Raw genomic sequence first — 22,949 nt, 5'->3', positions numbered from 1 at the left:
ACACCTGATCCACACATCCTCTACCACTTCTGAAACCACACAGCTCTTCCCCAATCTGATGCTCTGTACATGCCTTCACCCTCTCAATCAATACCCTCCCATATAATTTCCCAGGAATACTCAACAAATTTATACCTCTGTAATTTGGGCACTCACCTTTGTCCCCTTTGTCTTTGTACAATGGAACTATGCAAGCATTCCGCCAATCCTCAGGCACCTCACAATGAATCATACATACATTAAATAACCTTACCAACCAGTCAACAATACAGTCACCCCCTTTTTTTTATAAATAATTATGTTTATCATTTACACATAATATCACATTCTTTACAAGAACTTTCTGCATACTTAGATGTAACATACAAAGTATAGAATTATAAATACCTCTACCAGAACTATCTGACTGTGTGGTGCTCTATGAAAGAAGACTTGTAACAATCTACCCAAGAAAGGATATAAATAATACAAATCAAATCTGTACTCATTAGCTATCTAAAGTTAAGTTTTGCTTTGAATATATCAAATTCATTCTACCATTTACCAACCAGCTTAAACAATATCTGAATATTATGGCAATGAATTACAAGATAAAGATAAATAACAAACTTTTTTATCACTTTCACCTCCCCAGCTTTGTGAAGTGCCATCCCATTTCATTATTCTGCAAAAGGTTGAAGTTCTAAACCATATCACTTATCATATGTTTACATAAAAGGTTGTATCAAACACAGTTTAGTTTTCCAATATCTTTTCATCTTAACAGAAGTGGACATCAGTAGGACTACTGATAAATGACAAGGATCCATAAAATTCCTATACATGACATATTTACTTAACCATCCACAAAGATGCTTTAATTTCAATGTAATTATTCTGAATCAGAGCCTGTGCCTGAATCTGAGGAGTCTGAGTCAGAACCTGAATCTGACCTTGAAGCATACCCAGAAGCCTTACTACGAGCTGGGGAACCTGCATAGGCAGGAGAACCATTGACAATAGAACCATTGACAATAGGGGAACCACTTTGACTTCTACGACTTGACCTTGCTGATCTGCTAGAAGCAGCTGACTTTGCTGATCTGCAAATAAACATGCAGTTTAATTTATATATATCCATCTAACTATATCTCTGATGCCCAATCCTTCCAGGAACTCCTATAAAGGGGGTGGCCACAGCAAGTCTCCACTTATCCCTGTACTTACATGCTTCCCTTGCATACACCATTCCACATATTCTTCCAACGTTACTCTCCCTCGAGCACTCTTCCAGTCTATTTCCCCATGTCACTGGTAGTCTGACTCTCACACCAACCCTTTAATCATAATATCATACGTTCTCCATGTAAACTCTCCATCTAGCATGCTTTCAACATGCCCAAACCATCCTAAAGTATTATCCTTCACCCATTATTCTACTTCACAATTCATCCCTTTGCATTCCCTGCCATACCAGATCTCTCATACACCCCATCATTATCTTCCCATCTAGTTATACCACATGCTTCTCTAAAAAACTCATTTCTGCAGTCTGGATTCTTGACCTCTGACTCATCCTAGGTCCATGTTTTTGTTGCATAAGTCAGTGTTGGGAGGATTATGCTGTCCCTTAATCCTTTCTTCACTTCCATTCTTACCCCTTATCTTTCATTATTCTATTAAGGGACCCACTAGCTCTTCTATCGTGCACTGCTCTCTCCTTTATCTCTCCTTCCAAGAAACGAAACTTACCCAAGATAGCTCCCAAATACGTAAATTCTGTCACTCTTCTAGTCTTTCTCCTACCATATCTATAACACAGTTTAGCACACTTTCTTTCACTTCACAGGGATTACAAAATGTATACTTTCATTCTGCTTCCTTTCAAGTACCAATTATTCTATTTTCATGAGCATTTACCTTTATTTGCTTATGTTTACAAATGTCATACAACACAATTACAAGCTTCTGAAACTCCTCTTTAAGCAAGTAGCTGTATAATCTGCAAACAGGATTATCACTACCCACTATACCTCACCACCTCACTCTACATTCCTTTTTCCTGGTTTTGCTTTCATTTCTATTCTCATACCATCCAAATATATGTTAAAAGCCAAGGTGATATCACACAGCCATGCCTCACACCCACATGTATACCAAAACTTTTGCTTAACTCTCCATCCACCCTGACACATGCATATGCCCCTCTTTAGAAGGCTTTCACACTGTCTAACAGTTGTCTCCATTTCTCATATACCCTGAACACATCCCATAAAGCATTCCACTTGACTATATCATAAGCTTTCTCCAGATCCCTAAAAGCTGCATACAGCTTCTTACCCTTCATCAGTTACTTTTCCATGGTCTAACTGCAAAAATCTGGTCCACATATCCCTTTGTTTTCCTAAAAACCCTTACTCCACACTTTTTCTGCATTCAGTCACTTCCATCTCTCTTGCATTCACTTTAACGGGTATACTTAACAAACTTATTCCCCTATAATTGCTATGTACATCCTTAGCACCTTCTTTACATAAAGGAACAGTAACATCTTTTACCCAATACTCAGGCACAACCTTCTGTTTCCATGCTGTATCAAATATCAAATTCACCCACTCTATCACAATTCCTCTTCCATACTTCAACTTTTCAGCTATGATTCCATCACTCCAGGTGCCTCTCATACCTTCATCATTATCACCCTTTTTACCTTTCTAGCTATAGGTCCCTGCACTTGTATCCTTTTCCTTCCATCCTTCACAACCATGCATATAACAACTGATGCCTCACCTTCTCCCACATTCGTCTATTCTTCAAAATATTCTTTTCATCTTCCTTTCATTTGCTCCACTTTTTCAATGTAAATACAGGGTCAAGGTCATGTGTCCCAAATAACACTCCAAATATTGCTCTTAAAGCTAGTTTATCTAAAATAACACAGAGTAATAAACATATATATCATGTATATAAAGTAATGAAAAACTAATAACCATTTCCATAGTCAGAAAAATAACAGAATATGGGTAGTAAAGATGGAAGTGCTATCTATCATACAAACAACAGTGATCAAAAAGAGGCTAGCCTTGCCCTAAACATAACACTTTCAAATTATAATCCATGAATTACATAGTAAACTTTTATTTTTCATATATATTTTAATTACAATTCTCTTTAATAAGTCTTTATGTAATTCATGAACTGATAATCATTTAGGTGTTCAGAAAATAATGGAGAAAATGGATACTGATTGGAAGAGCTAGTGAGCCCAGGTAAACAAGTGTGTTAGACCTTCAACTTATACTCTGAAGATGATACAGTAAAACTGCATTTCTCATATATTTTCTAAACAATAGTGGTTCCAACAATGTTATATGCATGAAGTAACATGTATCAGCGAGGTAGCGCAAGGAGACAGACAAGGAATGGCCCAACCCACCTACATACACATGTATATACATAAACACCCATACACACACACATACATACACATACATTTCGACGTATACATAACATATACATACACAGACATATACATATATACACATGTACATATCCATACTTGCTGCCTTCATCCATTCCCGTCACCAACCTGAAACACATGAAATAACATCCCCCTCTCCACTACCGAGGTAGCGCCAGAAAAAGAAAAAAAGGCCACATTCGTTCACACTCAGTCTCTAGCTGTCGTGTAATGCACAGAAACCACAGCTCCCTTTCCACATACAGGCCCCAGAGGCCTTTCCATGATTTATCAAAGGCATTTCACATGCTCTGGTTCAATCCACTAACAGCATGTCAACCCCAGTACACCACATTGTTCCAATTCACTCTATTCCTTGCATACATTGCTCATGTATTTTCTATTATGCTTTATCACGCCTTTCACCCTCCTGTATGTTCAGGCCCCAATCACTCAAAAACGTTTTCACCATCCTTCCACCCCCAATTTGGTCTCCCACTTCTCCTTCTTCCCTCCACCTCTGATGCATATATCCTCTTTGTCAATCTTTCCTTACTCCTTTTCTCCATGTGTCCAAACCCTTTCAACACACCCTCTTCTGCTCTCTCCACCACATTCTGTTTATTACAGAGATATAAGTTTGTTGAGTATTCCTGGGAAATTATATACCAGGGTATAGATTGAGAGGGTAAAGGCATGTACAGAGCATCAGATTGAGGAAGAGCAGTGTGGTTTCAAAAGTTTGCTTTGAAGAATGTATGTGAGAAACACTTAGAAAAACAGATGGATTTGTATGTAGCATTTATGGATCTGGAGAAAGCATATGACAGAGTTGATAGAGATGCTCTATGGAAGGTATTAAGAGCATATGCTGTGGAAGGTTAGTTGCTACAAGCAGTCAAAAGTTTTTATTGAGGATGTAAGGTATGTGTACGAGTAGGAAGAGAGGAAAGTGATTCGTTCCCAGTGAATGTCGGTTTGCGACAAGGATGTGTGATGGCTCCATGGTTGTTCAATTTGATTATGGATGGGGTTGTTAGGGAGGTGAATACAAGAGTTTTGAAGAGAGGGGCAAGTATGCAGTCTGTTGTAGATGAGAGGGCTTGGGAAGCGAGTCAGCTGTTGTTTGCTGATGATACACCACTAGTGGCTGATTTGGGTGAGAAACTGCAGAAGCTAGTGACTGAGTTTGGTAGTGTGAAAGAAGAAAGCTGAGAGTAAATGTGAATAAGAGCATGGTTATTAGATTCAGAAGGGTTGAGGGACAAGTAAATTGGGAGGTGAGTTTGAATGACGAAAACCTGGAGGAAGTGAAGTGTTTTAGACATCTGGGAGTGGATTTGGCAGCAGATGGAACCATGGAAGTGGAAGTGAGTCACAGGGTGGGGAGGGGGCGAAGGTTCTGGCAGCGTTGAAGAATGTGTGGAATGTGAGAATGTTATCTCAGAGGAAAAAATGATTGTCTGAAGGAAAAGTAATTCCAAAAATGTTATATGGTTGTGAGGCATGGGCTATAAATAGGGTTGTCCAGAGGGGGGTGGATGTGTTGGAAATGAGATGTTTGAAAACAATATGTGGTGTGAGGTGGTTTGATCGAGTAAGTAATAAAAGGGTGAGAGAGATGTGTGGTAATATAAAGTGTGGTTGAGAGAGCAGAAGAGGGTGCATTGAAATGGTTTGGTCACATGGTGAGAATGAGTGAGGAATGAGTGACAAAGAGGATATATGTATCAGAGGTGGAGGGAACAAGGAGAAGTGGGTGACCGTATTGGTGGTGGAAGGATAGAGTGAAAAAGATTTTGAGCAATCGGGGCCTGAACATACAGGAGGGTGAAAGGTGCGCAAGGAATAGAGTGAATTGGAACGATATGGAATACCGCAGTCGACGTGCTGTCAATGGATTAAACCAGGGCATGTGAAGCATCAGGGGCAAACCATGGAAAGATTTGTGGGGCCTGGATGTGGAAAGGGAGCTAAGGTTATGGTCCATTACACATGACATTTAGAGACTAAGTGTGAGCGGATGTGGCCTTTTGTCCTTGCCTAGCACTACCTCGCACAGGGAAAGGGGATGCTATTTCATGTGTGGTGGGGTGGCGACGGGAATAAATAAAGGCAGCAAGTATGAATTATGTGTATGTGTATATATGTATGTGTCTGTGTATGTATATATATGTATACGTTAAAATGTATAGGTATGTATATGTGCATGTCTGGACATGTATGTACATACATGTGTATGTGGGTGGGTTGGGCCATTCTTTTGTCTGTTTCCCTGCACTACATGCATAAAACTGAAAGTGGATGGAGAGATGGATGATTATTGGTGCCTATGCACCTGGGCATGAGAAGAAAGATCATGAGAGGCAAGTGTTTTGGGAGCAGATGAGAGTGTGTTAGCAATTTTGATGCACGAGATCAGTTATAGTGATGGGTTATTTGAATGCAAAGGTGAGTAATGTGGCAATTGAGGGAATAATTGGTGTACATGGGGTGTTCAGTGTTGTAAATGGAAATGAAGAGCTTGTAGATTTGTGCTGAAAAAGGACTGGTGATTGGGAATACCTTGATTTAAAAAGAGAGATATACATAAATATACGTAAGTGAGTAGGAGAGATGACCAGAGAGTGTTATTGGATTACATGTTAATTGATAGTTATGTGAAAGAGAGACTTTTGAATGTTTATGTGCTGAGAGGTGCAACTGGAGGAATGTCTGATCATTATCATGTAGAGGCGAAGGTGAAGATTTGTAGAGGTTTTCAGAAAAAAAGAGAGAATGTTGGGGTGAAGAGAGTGGTGAGAGTACGTGAGTTTGGGAAGGAGAATTGTGTGAGGAAGTACCAGGAGAAACTGAGTGCAGAATGGAAAAAGGTGAGAAAAAAGGATGTAAGTGTAGTGGGGGAGGAATGGGATGTATTTAGGGAAGCAGTGATGGCTTGCACAAAGATGCCTGTGGCATGAGAAGCGTGGGAGGTGGGCAGATTAGAATGGGAAGTGAGTGGTGGGATGAAAAAGTAAGATCATTAGTGAAAGAGAAGAGATAGGCATTTAGACGACTTTTGCAGGGAAATAGTGCAAATGACTAGGAGATGTATAAAAGAAAGCAGCAAAAGGTCAAAAGAAAGGTGCAAGAGGTGAAAAAGAGGGCAAATAAGAGTTGGGGTGAGAGAGTATCATAAAATTTTAGGGAGAATAAAAAGATGTTCTGGAAGGAGGTAAATAAAGTGCTTAAGACAAGAGGACATATGGAAACATCGGTGAAGGGGGCTAATGGGGAGGTATTAACAAGTGGTGGTGATGTGAAAAGGAGATGGAGTGAGTATTTTGAAGGTTTGTTGAATGTGTTTGATGATAGAGTGGCAGATATAGGGTGATTTGGTTGAGGTGGTGCGTGAAGTGAGAGGGTCAGGGAGAATGGTCTGGTGAACAGAGAAGAGGTAGTGAAAGCTTTGCGGAAGATGAAAGCCGGCAAGGCAGCGGGTTTGGATGGTATAGCAGTGGAATTTATCAAAAACGAGGGTGACTGTGTTGTTGACTGGATGATGAGGATATTCAATGTAAGTATGGCTCATGGTGAAGTGCCTGAGGATTGGCGGAATGCATGCATAGTGCAACTGTACAAAGGTACAGGGGATTAAGGTGAGTGTTCAAATTACAGAGGTATAAGTTTGTTGAGTATTCCTGGGAAATTATATGGGAGGCTATTGACTGAGAGGGTGAAGGGAAGCACAGAGCATCAGATTGGGGAAGAGAAGTGTGGTTTCAGAAGTGGTAGAGGATGTGTGGATCACGTGCTTGCTTTGAAATATGAATGCGAGAAATACTTAGAAAAACAAATGGATTTGTATGTGGCATTTATGGATCTGAAAAAGGCATATGATGGAGTTGATAGAGATGCTCTTTGGAAGGTATTAAGAGTATATGGTGTGGGAGGTAAGTTGCTAGAAGCAGTGAAAAGTTTTTATCGAGGATGTAAGGCATGTGTACAAGTAGGAAGAGAGGAAAGTGACTGCCTCCCAATGAATGTTGGTTTGTGGCAGGGGTGCATGATGTCTCCATGGTTGTTTAATTTATTTATGGATGGGGTTGTTAGAGAGGTGAATGGAAGGGTTTTGGAGAGAGGGGCAAGCATGTAGTCTGTTGTGGATGACAGGTCTTGGAAAGTGGTCAGTTGTTGTTCGCTGATGATACAGTACTGGTGGCTGATTCCAGTAAGAAATTGCTGAAGCTGGTGACAGAGTTTGGTAAAGCGGGTGAAAGAAGAAACTGAGAGTAAATGTGAATAAGAGCAAGGTTATTAGGTTCAGTAAGGTTGAGGGACAAGTCAACTGGGAGGTAAGTTTGAATGGAGAAAAACTGGAGTAAATGAAGTGTTTTAGATATCCGGGAGTGGATTTGGCAACGGATGGAACCATGGAAGCGGAAGTGAGTCACAGGGTGGGGGAGGGGGTGAAGGTTCTGGAAGCATTGAAGAATGTGTGGAAGGCAAGAATGTTATCTCAGAGAGCAAAAATGGGTATGTTTGAAGGAATAGTGGTTCCAACAATGTAATGTGGTTGCATGGGCTGTAGATACGGTTGTGCAGAGGAGGGTGGATATGTTGGAAATGAGATGTTTGAGGACAATGTGTGGTGTCAAGTGGTTTGATAGAGTAAGTATGGAAGGGTAAGAGAGATGTGTGGTAATAAAAAGAGTGTAAGAGGGTGTATTGAAATGGTTTGGTCACATGGAGATAATGAGTGAGGAAAGACTGACAAAGAGGATATATGTGTCAGAGGTGTAGGGAACGAAGAGAAGTGGGAGACCAAATTGGAGGTGGAAGGATGGAGTGCAAAAGATTTTCAGCAATCGGGGCCTGAATATACAGGAAGGTGAAAGGTGTGCAAGGGATAGAGTGAATTGGAACGATATAGCATACCGGGGTCGACATGCTGTCAGTGGATTGAAGCAGGGCATGTGAAGCATCTAGGGTAAACCATGGAAAGTTTTGTGGGGCCTGGATGTGGAAAGGGAGTTGTGGTTTCCGTGCATCACACATGATGGCTAGAGACTGAGTGTGAACGAATGTGGCCTTTTGTCTTTTCCTAGTGCTACCTCGCAGGGGGAGGGGGGATGCTATTTCATGTGTGGCAGGGTGGCGACGGGAATGAATAAAGGCAGCAAGTATGAATATGTACATGTTTATATATGTATACGTCTGTGTATGTATCTGTATGTATACGTTGAAATATATAGATATGTATAAGTGCAAGTGTGGGCGTGTATGTATATGTGTATGTGGGTGGGTTGGGCCATTCTTTCATCTGTTTCCTTGAGCTACCTCGCTGATGCGGGAGACAGCGACAAAGTATAATAGATAATAGATATTCTATACATCTGTAGGAATGAATTATCAGTTGGGACACAGCTAAAACAATTTGTCTGCCTCTTCTGACATGCCATGTTCATGATAATAAGGGTGACAGCTTACTATGACTTGTCACAAAAAACATAGCGTTTGGATGGTGAGTTTCCAGATTTGTGTGCTAACACTCCAATTCCTCAGTTTTCTAATCATCTCTAATGAAGTACTTATAGGTGGGTTTAATAAATCATGGTCTCTGAAGGCACAATACCAATGCATACTTTTTTCCACCTTTATCACTGGTACAAGTTCTCATGAATATGGCATCTGCATGGAAAACTGTTGAAAGTGTCCTAACTTTGAGGCATCACTACACATAACAGTCACCGGTTTTATATTTCTTCTGTAATCTTTATCAATCTATCTATGTCTCTGTTGCCTCCTACCTTTGGAAAATCCCTCAAGTGGGTGGCCATGGTAAAAGTATCTCTATAACAACTGAGTTCCAATGCTGCTTCTTAGCCTTTACTGCCTCACCCTTAACAGGCCACTAGCAGAAGGCAAATCTAGTGCAGTGTTTTCAGAGCCTCCTACCAACTGTTCCTAACAATTATTTCTACCTAATGTTTCTTTCTTTCATACTATTCGCCATTTCCCGAGGTATTTGCCATATTAGCGAGGTAGCGTTAAGAACAGAGGACTAAGCCTTTGAGGGAATATTCTCACGTGGCCCCCTCCTCTGTTCCTTCATTAGGAAAACTAAAAACGAGAGTGGAGGATTATCAGTACCCCCATTCCCCTCCCTTTTAGTCGCCTTCTACGACACACAGGGAATATGTGGGAAGTATTCTTTCTCCCTTATCCCCATGGATATAATCTTTTATCACCTCTAATTTTCTACACATTGGTAACACCTGAGAATGGGAAGGTTCATCTAATCTCTGACATGACAAGAGTGAGTGGTCCTGTGCAAGCAAATCACACCCAACTAATCCTGCCTGGCTTTACAAAATAGCCTGCAATTTTTGGGTTTTGAGTGCAAAGCACCAACACTATCACTAATGTATCTACCTAATATTCCTGCCCAATGTTCTAACCTATTACTTCTACCTATTGCTCCCAGCTAATGCTCTTACTAACTACTAATACCATTATGTTTCTGTCAAAAGCTCCTGTCTAACATTCCTGCCTCCTACTAATTCTATTACTCCTACAGTTTTGCAAAAAGAGAGGGCTAGCACAAAGCACTCATCACAGGAAAATTTAGAGTTGCAAAGAATGAGCTGTGTGAATCAAGTGTTATTTATGACATGGAGAGATTGTAAGTTTGTGGGTCAAAGAAGTGCACCTTGGCAATCACTGACGTGCTGGCTAACTGTGCAGCCATCACTAACCCTCCCAATACCCAAGTGAATAGCACTGATAATATGCCTCCCTGGTCAGTGGCTGCCTACCAAGTACTACCCATCTTATTGCTTTTAGTCTCCTCATCTCCATCAAGAACTCTTCATCTATTTAAAATGAATTAAACTATATATATCAACAAACCTTTCAGACCTTGCAGGAGAACCACTGCGGGACCTGACTGAAGGCGAATGAGAGCCTGATCTTGATCTGATGGGAGATCGAGAGCGAGAGCGAGACCGTGGATGAGAAACCCTGGAACCAGATGCAGAGCGGGAACGAGATCTGAGGGAAGAGAGAGAGAGAAAAAAAAAGCGGTTTTAAGGCTTTGATGCACTATGTATAGCACCCTATCTTAAGGCTTTAATGCCCCACCTATCTTTCATCTGATCCATTTACATGAGTTGCATTAAGTGCATATGGGATTGCACCTTTCATGGGAATCAGTTTTGCAAAACTGGGGTCTACATAACTACACTAGCTAATTGGTAAAGACCAGGGATGCTCACTTCCCTAAAGATGACTTGCTACATCCTGATTCTTGAACCTTTCCACTGCAAACACGGGAAACAACCTCTTTCCTTTAATAGCTACAGGCAGAGAAGAATATTCAAAAGAATTCCTGATTTCACAGCAAGAATGAAGAGCACTTTTCCATTATCACAAAAACACAGAACACATTCCAATGTACTTAGTTATACCACCCAGCAAAGTTATCACTGGGTGTGAGGAAAACCAGTCAGTCCTGCCAAATGTGTAAGTTTGACACTGCATTACTTCATTTCTATCACATCAGTCCAACAGAGTTTGTGTTAAGAATTTTCACAGTTTGTGTTTCCATAAATAAGTCAGCTCATACACATATTGGTTTTGCATTAAATTAATGAGGTCCCGTATGAAAAACTCAACATAAACTCCACTGAAGCTTACTCTGCTGCTACAGCAGCATAGCATAATATTCCTTCCTCTGCCATCTAGAGGATAAATTACTTAATCCTCAAGCCTTTTGCTGTCTTTCATAGAGGTGGGGGGATCATGGCTTCTGGCAACCCTCTATCACAGTGCTAATGAAACTGGCAGTCATAAAGGTGCCAAGTTGAAAAGATTAATGATTGTGCTAATTAAAGCTATAATCAAAACAGCAGAAATTTATCACTGTATTAAAAAAGTTGGTATGACTGAGATTAAGCATCAAATAAAATTTTCATAACCAAGGATACTACTTTCAAGCTAAAGAACTGCTCCTTTTTAGCTAAAACCAAAGAATGTTTAAAAGTTGAGTTTCCATAATGCTGTGGAATGCTTACCTTGACCTTGACCTGCTAGGGGATTTGCTATGAGATTTACTTCGGGATCTGCTCCGGGATTTACTGTGAGACTTGCCACGTGAGATGCTGCGTGACTTGCTTCGGGATCTGCTACGAGATTTGCTGCGGGATCTACTACGAGATTTGCTGCGGGATCTGCTGTGAGATCTGCTGCGTGATCTGCTGTGGGACCTACTCTCAGATCTGCTCCGAGAACCACTGTGAGAACGACTTCGAGAACGTGAGCCTGATCTGCTACGTGATCGAGAACCTGACCTACTATGGGCACGTTCCTTACTTTGGGATCTTGAACGAGACCGAGACCTCTCACTACCCTCATCATCTGATCCTTTGGCACTACCTGGAAAAAAATTATACCAATACCAAATTGAGGAACACAATTCTACTTAACTTTCAAAATTATTCTATTATTTACAGATCTGAGTTTTCAAAACTAATGCATTATTTACAGATCTGAGAAAACTCTCCACAGTTTCCATCCTTCGGTTTTACATATTTTCTTTATTATACTTTGTCGCTGTCTCTCACGTTAGCAAGGTAGCGCAAGGAAACAGACGAAAGAATGGCCCAACCCACCCACATACACATGTATATACATACATGTTTTACATATCCCTATCAAATTCAAAGATACATACTGTACATGAAGTTTCTGATAGCTTAAGTGTTTACTATCAAAGATACTGTAAAAGGGTAAATACTTAAATTCATTAAATAATTTAGTGCTTATACTGTATCTGAAGGCAATCATCTCTACATGAGCTATAAACCAGGTGTAATTTAAAACTGCTAGTATACTAAAACTAAATATTTCTGTTATCCTTGTCTAGCAGTACAGAATCAAGATGAAAATAAAAATATCAGTAAATAGTGCTGATACATAAAAAGCATATCATTTCGCCTAGCAAACTTTAACTACAACATGGAAGGTGTACAGAATCTATACTTAACTGCCAATGTAGGAGTTAACAGCTATGCAGTTAGCAAAGTAAAATTAGAATAAAATACCGTAAGAGAAATTCATCTCACAGTTAGGCCATAGCTGCATGGTCTATCTCAAGTTTTATATGAAAAACAACTGTCAGACAGAATTACTCACAAGAATGCTTGGCTCTGCCTATGAGTTTAAATCTTGAGATTTCTTTTAAAACATTTCTCCATAAGTCTGGTCTCAATGCAACTGGCTGAGTTTGCGAAAAATAGCGGACATGGTGCTAATGATTTTTCTAGGATACAGCCGCAAGGAGAGAGCAAAGGTACTGATTCATAAATAAGACATAATGATTAGGACAATGTGATAGAGAGTTCGGCTGTTCCCTAAGAAAGGAAAGGAATGAACATAATCAAGGATGAATTTATGACCAGGGGAGCTCTTAAAAGTACAAAGAATATGATTTTTAGTTTTGAACAATTTGATTTTGTTGAAGAACTAAAACAGGGCTGAAAAACCAAAAGACTTGAAAACATGACATGAAAGATTATTGATATAGAAAAACCTGTAGTTCATAACATAGCAACATGATCAGATAATCCAAAAACAGCAATGAAAGAAAGTGTAAAAAAAGGTGGTGAAATCTTATAAAACACATGGATGAATAGGATGAAAAACTAAGAGAAAAGAAAGGAAAATTACAGAAAGACTGAGGGAAAGATTAAAAGGAAAAATTTAATTATGAGGTGAAAAAGAGGGCAAATGAGAGTTGGGGTGAGAGAGAATCATTAAATTTTAGGGAGAATAAAAAGATGTTTTAGAAGGAGGTAAATAAAGTGTGTAAGACAAGGGAACAAATGGGAACATCAGTGAAGGGGGCAAATGGGGAGTTGATAACAAGTAGTGGTGATGTGAGAAAGAGATGGAGTGAGTATTCTGAAGGTTTGTTGAATGTGTTTGACAATAGAGTGGCAGATATAGGGTGTTTTGGTCGAAGTGGTGTGCAAAGTGAGAGGGTTAGGGAGAATGATTTGGTAAACAAAGAAGAGGTAGTAAAAGCTTTGCAGAAGATGAAAGCCGGCAAGGCAGCAGGTTTGGATGGTATTGCAGTGGAATTTATTAAAAAAGGGGGTGACTGTATTGATGACTGGTTGGTAAGGTTATTTAATGTATGTATGATTCATGGTGAGGTGCCTGAGGATTGGCAGAATGCTTACATAGTGCCATCATACAAAGGCAAAAGGGATAAAAGTAAGTGCTTAAATTACAGAGGCATAAGTTTGCTGAGTATTCTTGGGAAATTATGTGAGAGGGTATTGATTGAGAGGGTGAAGGCAAGCACAGAGCATCAGATTGGGGAAGAGCAGTGTGGTTTCAGAAGTGGTAGAGGATGTGTGGATCACGTGCTTGCTTTGAAGAATGTATGTGAGAAATACTTAGAAAAGCAAAAGGATTTGTATGCAGCATTTATGGATCTGGAGAAGGCATATGATAGAGTTGATAGAGATTCTCTGTGGAAGGTATTAAGAATATATGGTGTGGGAGGCAAGTTGTTAGAAGCAGTGAAAAGTTTTTATCGAGGATGTAAGGCATGTGTACAAGTAGCAAGAGAGGAAAGTGATTGGTTCTCAGCAAATGTTGGTTTGTGGCAGGGGTGTGTGATGTCTCCATGGTTGTTTAATTTGTTTATAAATGGGGTTGTCAGGGAGGTGAATGCAAGAGTTTTGGAAAGAGGGGCAAGTATGCAGTCTGTTGTGGATGAGAGAGCTTGGGAAGTGAGTCAGTTGTTGTTTGCTGATGATACAGCGCTGGTGGCTGATTCGGGTGAGAAACTGCAGAAGCTGGTGACTGAACTTGGTAAAGTGAGTCAAAGAAGAAAGCTGAGAATATATGTGAATAAGAGCAAGGTTATTAGGTACAGTAGGGTTGAGAGACAAGTCAACTGGGAGGTAAGTTTGAATGGAGAAAAACTGGAGGAAGTGAAGTGTTTTAGATATCTGGGAGTCGATTTGGCAGCGGATGGAACCATGGAAGCGGAAAAGAACCATAGGGTGGGGGAGGGGGCAAAAGTTCTGAGAACATTGAAAAATTTGTGGAAGTCAAGAACCTTATCTTGGAAAGCAAAAATGGGTACGTTTGAAGAAGTAGTGGTTCCAACAGTGTTATATGGTTGCGAGGCGTGGGCTATGGATAGAGTTGTGCGGAGAATGGTGGATGTGGTGGAAATGAGTTGTTTGAGGACAATATGTGGTGTGAGGTGGTTTGATCGAGTAAGTAATGAAAGGGTAAGACAGATGTGTGGTAATAAAAAGTGTGGTTGAGAGAGCAGAAGAGGGTGTTTTGAAATGGTTTGGTCACATGAAGAGAATGAGTGAGGAAAGATTGACAAAGAGGATATATGTGTCAGAGGTGGAGAGAACGAGGAGAAGTGGGAGACCAAATTGGAGGTGGAAAGATGGAGTGAAAAAGATTTTGAGTGATTGGGGCCTGAACATGCAGAAGGGTGAAAGGCATGCAAGGAATAGAAGATAATTGGAACAATGTGGTATACCGGGGTCAACGTGCTGTCAATGGATTGAACCAGGGCATGTGAAGCGTCTGGGGTAAACCATGGAAAGTTCTGTGGGGCCTGGATGTGGAAAGGGAGCTGTGGTTTCGGTGCATTATACATGACAGCTAGAGACTGAGTGTGAACGAATGTGGCCTATGTTGTCTTTTCCTAGCACTACCTCGTGCACATGCGGGGGGAGGGGTTGTCATTTCATGTGTGGTGGGGTGGTGACGGGAATGAATAAGGGCAGACAGCATGAATTATGTACATGTGTATATATGTATATGTCTGTGTAAGTATACGTATGTATACGTTGAAATGTAGAGGTATGTATATGTGCGTATGTGGATGTGTATGTATATACATGTGTATGTGGGTGGGTTGGGCCATTCTTTCATCTGTTTCCTTGCGCTACCTTGCTAACGCAAGAGACAGCGACAAAGTATAATAAAAAAAATATAAATAAAAAAACATATATGTAGAGAGAGAGAGAGAGAGAATTGATGGGATGGCCCTGATTAGGTCCTCAGCTGCCTGTGCCGTCTCAGCTAACATACAAAAATAAACAAATTATATAGTATACCTTTCTCATTCTGCTCAGTCTCCATTTCTTCCTCTTCCTCTTCTTCTTCCTCCTCCTCCTCTTCCTCTTCCTCATCTTCACCTGGAGGTTCCAACATCTTTTCACGAAAGCGCTGAGTTTTGTGCTCCTGAGCAATGAGGGGACGATGCCGAACAACTAGGCGTGAGTTGTTTGGTTGCTGACCCTGCCTAAGGCGACGCTTGCTCAAACGCACTCTGTTGAATAAAGATAACCTCATTTTGCAGTACAAAAAAGACTCCTACCTATACTAATTGCATTGAAATACGAAACCCACACAGCTTACAAGGGAGAGGCACAGGAATCCTTACTAACTTGGGTTTCAACTCCCCTTGTGATCATTTCCCCTTTTTACCCTTCATGAATGTTCTTACCTGTTCCCTTATTTTTCACACATTATTTACCTCCTTCCAAAACATCTTTTCATTCTCCTTAAAAGTTTAATGGTACTTTCTCACCAACTCTCATTTGCTCTCTTTTTCAACTACAGAATCTTCCTCTTGACGCTTCTTTTTATATATTTCCTGATCATTTGCACTTCTTTCCTGTGAGAACTTTCCCTAGCAACTTTACTTCTTCCCATCAATACCGTATCTAATCTGCCCACCTCCCACCTTCTGCCTGCCACATATATCTCTTGCACATGTCATCACTGCTTCCCTGAATACTTTCCATTCCTCACCCACACCCCTCACTTCATTAACTCTCACCTTTTGCCATTCTACACATAATCTCTACACATAATTTCTTCACACAAATGTCCTTTCCAAGCTTGCTTACTCTCACCACTCTCTTCTCCCCAACACTGCTTCTTCTTTTATGAAAACTTTACGAATCTTCACCCTCACCTCCACAAGAGAGTGATCAGACATCTTACCAGCTGCTCCTCTCTGCACATCTACATCCGAAGGTCAATCTTTTACACATCTATCAATTAACATGTAATCCATTATGCCACCTGACCATCTCTCCCACTTACTATGTATACTTGAGTATGTCCTTTTTAAAAAGGTATTCCCAATCACCAGTCTTTTTGCAACACATAACTCCACAAGGTTTACACCAATTCCATGCGCCCCAATTATATCCTCAACTGCCATCACTAATATCGTGTCTCATACATCAAAACTTCTGACACACTTACTTAGCTGCTCCAAAAACACTTGCTCTCATGATCTTTCTTCTCATGGACAGATGCATAAGCACCTGTACTCACCCATCTCTCGCCATGCACTTTAAGCCTTACCTACATCACCCTAGAATTTACTTCCTTACACTCGATCAAACACTCCAACAACTCCTGCTTAATGAGTAGTGCTACTCCTTCCTTAGCTCTTGTCCTCTCACCATCCCGACTTCATTCCTAAGATATTTCCAAACCATTCATTTATATGGAAGTAAAATTCTTTCTGCTAGAGACTGAATGTGAACAAATGTGGCCTTTTTTGTCTGTTTTCCTGGTGCTACCTCACTGACGCAGGGTGTGGCAATGCTGCTTCCTGTGGGGTAGGATGGTGCCAGGAATGGATGAAGGCAACCAGGCAAGCAAGTATGAATATGTACATGTGTACATATGTACATGTCTTTGTATGTGTATGTATATGCATGTTGGAAAGGATCACGATTGAGTGCGTGATCAAGTATAATCCTATGAGTCTATGGGGAAATGAAAGACAAGTTCCCAAGTGCACTTTCGTGTAATAATCACATCATCAGGAGAGATACAAAAAAACATATATCTCAGATGATATAAAATGAAGAGACGTAGCTAGGACACCATTTGGTAAACAAGTGACTACATGAATGAGGTCAGGTGAGTTTGAGTCTATCACTGAATACAAAAAGAATTGTAACATTAATATCAGTGAAGGCCTATAAAAAGTGGATAGCTTTATTGTTGATAAAATTTGTAAACAGTTTCTTGTCCACATAATAAGTTTATGATACGCTTGTTGACAGACTCGAATGCATCCGCCTCCATTCAGAGTCACTTGTTTATCAAATGTGGGGGGATTGACTGAAGATGAGTAAATAAACAAACATTGGGAGATGGAAATTCTGGAAAGCTGGAGCAGCCCAAACCAATACACTGCAAAGGAAACTTAATGATATTTCAGCTGCTATAAAAGTTTGTTTTTCATAAATTTTACAATAAGATTGAAATGGTTAATGTTATACATTTTATTCAAATTCTACAATGACTATGAACTTTCAAATTTAATAAAATCTCATAAGGACAGCAGAGAAAGGCAATTCACAGTGAAGCTGGGATTTGAAGGGTTATTCACTTGTCAGTTTTGATAAGTTTAGTAACATTTTTGTACTGTAAAATACTAACCTTGTTTCTAGCTCATTGTAGTAAACTCCATCATTACGTAAAACCATGAAGTAGTTTTCTTCATAACCTTTAGAGGCTTTATTCTTCACATTCCAATTGTATTCGCGTGCCATAATGTAATCATATTCATCTTCATCCATATAATCAAGACCTTCATCCATGTCACGTTTTCTCTTCTTGAGTGTGTCATCAGTAGGCAAGAAGTATGCCACAAACTGTTCTCCTGACTCATCCATTACACCCCTAAAAATACATAAAAATTGGAGTTTTGAACTTGATTATAAACTTATGAGTATCTTAGAGTCTGATCCCATTTACAGGGAGATGATCAAATGCATACAGCCTCTCAACTCATTCAAATACATACATAACTTAGGTCCAATATGCCTGAGAAACTAAAGGATAACACACTAATAAAAGAACTTGTTAATTCTTCACCTTGCATGCAAAGCTATTTCATCAAGTAAGATTACGTTTCCTTCTTCAATAATCTATAATCTGCCATATGTCCTGCATGAAAGTACCATCTTAAAAAGCTTTCATTCACAGATTTTTCCTAAGCTTTCTTTACGCTGTATATCTCTCATTATTTTCAACTCAACTGTTTTCATATTCTTACTAGGTTACATAAGTTACCCATCTCCCCTGTTGTAATTTTTCACCTAGCAGGTGAAAAGTACCATCTTAAAAAGCTTTCATTCACAGATTTTTCCTAAGCTTTCTTTACGCTGTATATCTCTCATTATTTTCAACTCAACTGTTTTCATATTCTTACTAGGTTACATAAGTTACCCATCTCCCCTGTTGTAATTTTTCACCTAGCAGGAACTCTGAAAGCAAAGACATCAAATCGATATATAAAAAACTGATCAAATATTCCATCATGCAAGCTTCTTTCACAATTTGCACTTAAATTCTTCCCATTCACCAGAATTTATAGAACAACTAAAATTCTCCTCTCTTACAATCATCATTAATCATTACACCAAATACCTCAACTCATCCACAACTGTCAGTTTCTCTCAATTCTAACTGATACTTCATAGACAGCCATTTCTTTCAAAACAAAAACCTTGCCTTTACTCTAAACTACTTTTAACTTTATACTTTAATTCACATAATCAATTTGCCTTTTCATTCAACACAACTTCTTCGATTTAGCTAATAGGTAGTATTAAAGCAAACAAAAACTGAGGTAACTTCCATTCTATTCTACCATGGTTCATCTGTACACTGTAATCACTCCTCTTCCCTCATCTAATGTAGTGCCTCATCTATACAAACTAAAACAACTTTGGTTGCATTAGCCATGCCTGGTGCACTTCACATACATTTCAAATCATATACCATCATTTACTCTCACAAATGCTCCTTCACTATAAATTGTCTCTACAGCACTCTCATGATTTGTAAGCCTAATGCTTCCTTTCCTTTATCTAAAAGGGATTTACATGTACCTTCAATCCAGAGCATCAAAATCCTACCAATTATGATGCAAACACTGCTATAAAGCCTTATTCCTCTAAAAGAATTTTTGCAATCTTTACTCCTTTTACCTTTATAAAACAAGATAATCACTGCCCTCATCCATCCTTACACACGTGAAATCTTTCCATGCAGCTAAACACAATCCAAATCTGTTCAACTGCATCTCACTTCCCCTCTTCACCATTGATCTCATTCCCAACCCCATCAACACCTGCTTTTTTCACAATATACTTAGCACTGTCTTTCTGTCTGTTATACCTACTTCACACTCCCCTGACCTCTAATCCTTATGTATCAATACCTTTGTCATTCATATCATCATCCTCAGTCAATTCTTTAAACCAATCTCTCTAACACTTACAAAACTTCATCTTTTAGCATAAGCATTACCAAAAATACCCTATGACATTTTAATGCATAAGTTTTAAAGCCATTAGCCTTTCTTCTCAAACTGACAGTTTATTTCAGTCAGCTACATTCATAAAGCAACTTATCAAATCAATTTTTAGGATCAGAATACAGAGATAAATTTTATAAACATATCAAATATAGTTATCCCTGGGGATAGGGGAGAAAGAATACTTCCCACGTATTCCCTGCATGTCGTAGAAGGTGACTAAAAGGGAAGGGAGCGGGGGGCTGGAAATCCTCCCCTCTCTTTTTTTTTTAATTTTCCAAAAGAAGGGACAGAGAAGGGGGCCAGGTGAGGATATTCCCTCAAAGGTCCAGTCCTCTGTTCTTAACGCAACCTCGCTAATGCGGGAGATGGCAAATAGTATGAAAGAAAAAGAAAAATCAAATATAGTCTGTTCATTGCTATGTCTTAAACATCAACAAAAACTGTGAATATTTCTCAACAGTACACATAATGAATCAAATGAATGCAATACTGAGAATTGTGAAAGTAAGAATGATGAAGAAAGGCAACGTCATATAACAGGATGATGGCAAATGTGTGGAAAATGATAAGGGTAAGATTTGTGGACTAAGTTAAGACCAAGACAACGCATAAGGTGTGCTACAAAATGCACCACTGCATTAAGGTGCAAGTGGTGTGGGATGCAAATAGCAAAAGAATCTAAGGGACCAATGGATTTTTTAAGATACATTAGCAGTGTCAAGGGAGAAGACAAGGAGTTTAAAGCAAATACACACTGCCACTGCTATGCATGGGTCATGGAAATATATCTAATTTTTCAACATCAGTTTCTGATAAGCTGAAGTTGGTTCCAAGCCCATAAAAATGACCCAGCTTTTGATTACAAAGACCTCAACACTCATGCACAGATGTCACATCGAAGACCTCAACACTCATGCACAGATGTCTTGATGTGTCCCCTTCAAAATACTTATGATGACATACACAGGATGCAGTATATGTCCAATGATTAAAATTTTCACTAAAAATCCACTCTAGGGTCTAAAGCCATCTATATTATGTCGTAAACAGACATGTGCTCAGGGTTGAAGCATTAGCCAACTTTTCCTGGGCATTAACTGGACAAATCATGCATCTTGAGTTAATCTGGGCTCCCTCTATGCAACTCACACTAACTTAATGTTTTCACTCGCACCAAAACACATCTCAACCTTATGCACTGAATGTGTATTTTGAGGTGTATAATTATCATTATTCAATTATACAGGAGATGATTTAAACAAAAAACAGGTAAAAAGAAACATTCTGTATTACCAGATACAGCATAAATTGCAGTCATTTAAGTATGTTTAAGATAATCATAAATTTGTGAGGTCGATTATGGTCTCACTTTTTATGCATGTTTGTAAATGACTGCCCTATAACCCAATAAGACTATAAACATCATATAGTAAATCTTATCCAGCATCACCATTATAAAACAAGTTTGCTGATTCCCACCATAAATATGGCTCCCACCAAAAACCTTGCTCTGCAATAGTTTCATTGGTATAAGACTTACTATTTGGTGCATAAAATGACACAGAGCAACCATTTACATACACATGTATAAGAAAAAATCCATGACCAAAGATATGAAATTAGCACCCATACTTATGCACTAGTGACTGAATGCATCTCAACAATCTAGTTGTCATGGTGAGGTCAGTATAAGGTTTACTATTGGTGCTCCTTCACCTTTGGGTTACTGGAGGGCTCACCCATCTAGCACAAAAGTGTTAACTATCCCCTCCCATTAATCCCCCTATCTAACATTTTCTTGCTGTTAAAACATTCCTATAAACATTACTGCATGTATTCTTTGCTAGTCTCCCTCTCTTACCTCAAAATGTCAAATGTGATATACAACCCACTGAAATCCAACTTATTTTTAATTGTTTGGCTCCCTAAGTACCTCCTGACTAGATGATTCCAAGTCAAGAATAACCTTAACTGACATAAATTGTCTTAGTTTATATTATACTTAGTTGCTGTCTCTTGCATTAGTGAGGTAGCACATGGAAACAGATGAAAGAATGGTCCAACCCACCCAAATACACGTTTATACATAAATGCCCACACACACACATATACATACCTATACATTTCAACGTATACGTACATATACATACACAGACATACACACATGTACATATTCATACGTGCTGCCTTCATCCATTCCCGCCGCCACTCTGCCACACATGAAATGGCACCCACCTCCCCCCACGCGAGCACAAGGTAGCGCTAGGAAAAGGCAACAAAGGCCACATTCGTTCACACTTATTCTCTAGCTGCCATGTGTAATGCAATGAAATTGTCTTATTTATAACCATCAATTCTTCTCTTTTCCTTTATCATGGAAACAGTGTATGGCATATCTACAGCTTCTAGTAATCTTTCAATCAGCATTCCTTCTTTCCTAACCCTTTCCTATTCATCAGATGTATGCTCTTCTTCCAAGCCAAAAATAATAATAAATGATGGACATCTAAGTAACTCTTACTTTACTAATCTTTCTCATTCTGGTGCCAGCCATTTCTAAGCTAGATTGTTCAATATTTATTCATAAGATTCCATGTCTCTCTGACTCTCTTTTAGCTAACATGCACTGATCTGTGCTCTTCTAATTCTATTACCAACCTGTTCTGACTCTAGCATTGCATTTAATTCTTTCTATAGCTATGCTTATTTCCTTGCATAATTCTGAATGCCCCCAAGGCTCTGCTCCACTGCATCAAGCTCCATGCTCTGTTTCAGTTTGCAAGCCCAAGAAATTGCCTTTTTCACTTCCTTGCCCAATGTTTACAGTACTTCTGTAGGTGTTATGAGAATTTCCCATTACTGAACACACTCTATAGCATCTAGAGAATACCCTCTTAACCTTGTTTTGCTATTCAGTCAATCCATCTTTCCTCCATTACATATTTTTTCATTTCTTTAATAAATCTGATTTGGTGTTCATGCCCTTCACTTTTGTTTCATTTTTCTAACTTGCCCTCCCACCTTCTGACTCTTTTCATATTCAGCGATTTCATTCCTTGGTTTTTCATTATTCATCCTTTAATTCTCAATTCAATTCATTAACATCCTTCGCACATCCCTGAT

At 39.3% G+C, this 22,949-nt stretch overlaps 1 protein-coding gene across 2 annotated transcripts in view; it reads right to left on the bottom strand.

The window, feature by feature from the left end:
• Positions 1–734: 734 nt before the first annotated feature.
• The window catches only part of atms (RNA polymerase II-associated factor 1-like protein antimeros), a 46,566-nt gene continuing 24,351 nt past the window's right edge, over positions 735–22,949 (bottom strand). For both annotated transcript variants that reach the window (XM_071665255.1, XM_071665254.1), the window contains 5 exons: positions 17,939–18,181; positions 15,583–15,797; positions 11,497–11,857; positions 10,334–10,474; positions 735–1,082 (listed from right to left, as the gene is read on the bottom strand). In XM_071665255.1, coding sequence (XP_071521356.1) covers positions 872–1,082; positions 10,334–10,474; positions 11,497–11,857; positions 15,583–15,797; positions 17,939–18,181 — 1,171 coding nt within the window. In that variant the 3' untranslated portion in view covers positions 735–871. The remainder of the gene's footprint in view (positions 1,083–10,333; positions 10,475–11,496; positions 11,858–15,582; positions 15,798–17,938; positions 18,182–22,949) is intronic.

This window comes from Panulirus ornatus, chromosome 9, assembly GCF_036320965.1.
Source record: "Panulirus ornatus isolate Po-2019 chromosome 9, ASM3632096v1, whole genome shotgun sequence".
Classification (NCBI taxonomy): Eukaryota; Metazoa; Arthropoda; class Malacostraca; order Decapoda; family Palinuridae; genus Panulirus; species Panulirus ornatus.
Note: the sequence above shows the minus strand (reverse complement) of the source record. Positions and strands in the feature narration are given on the sequence as shown.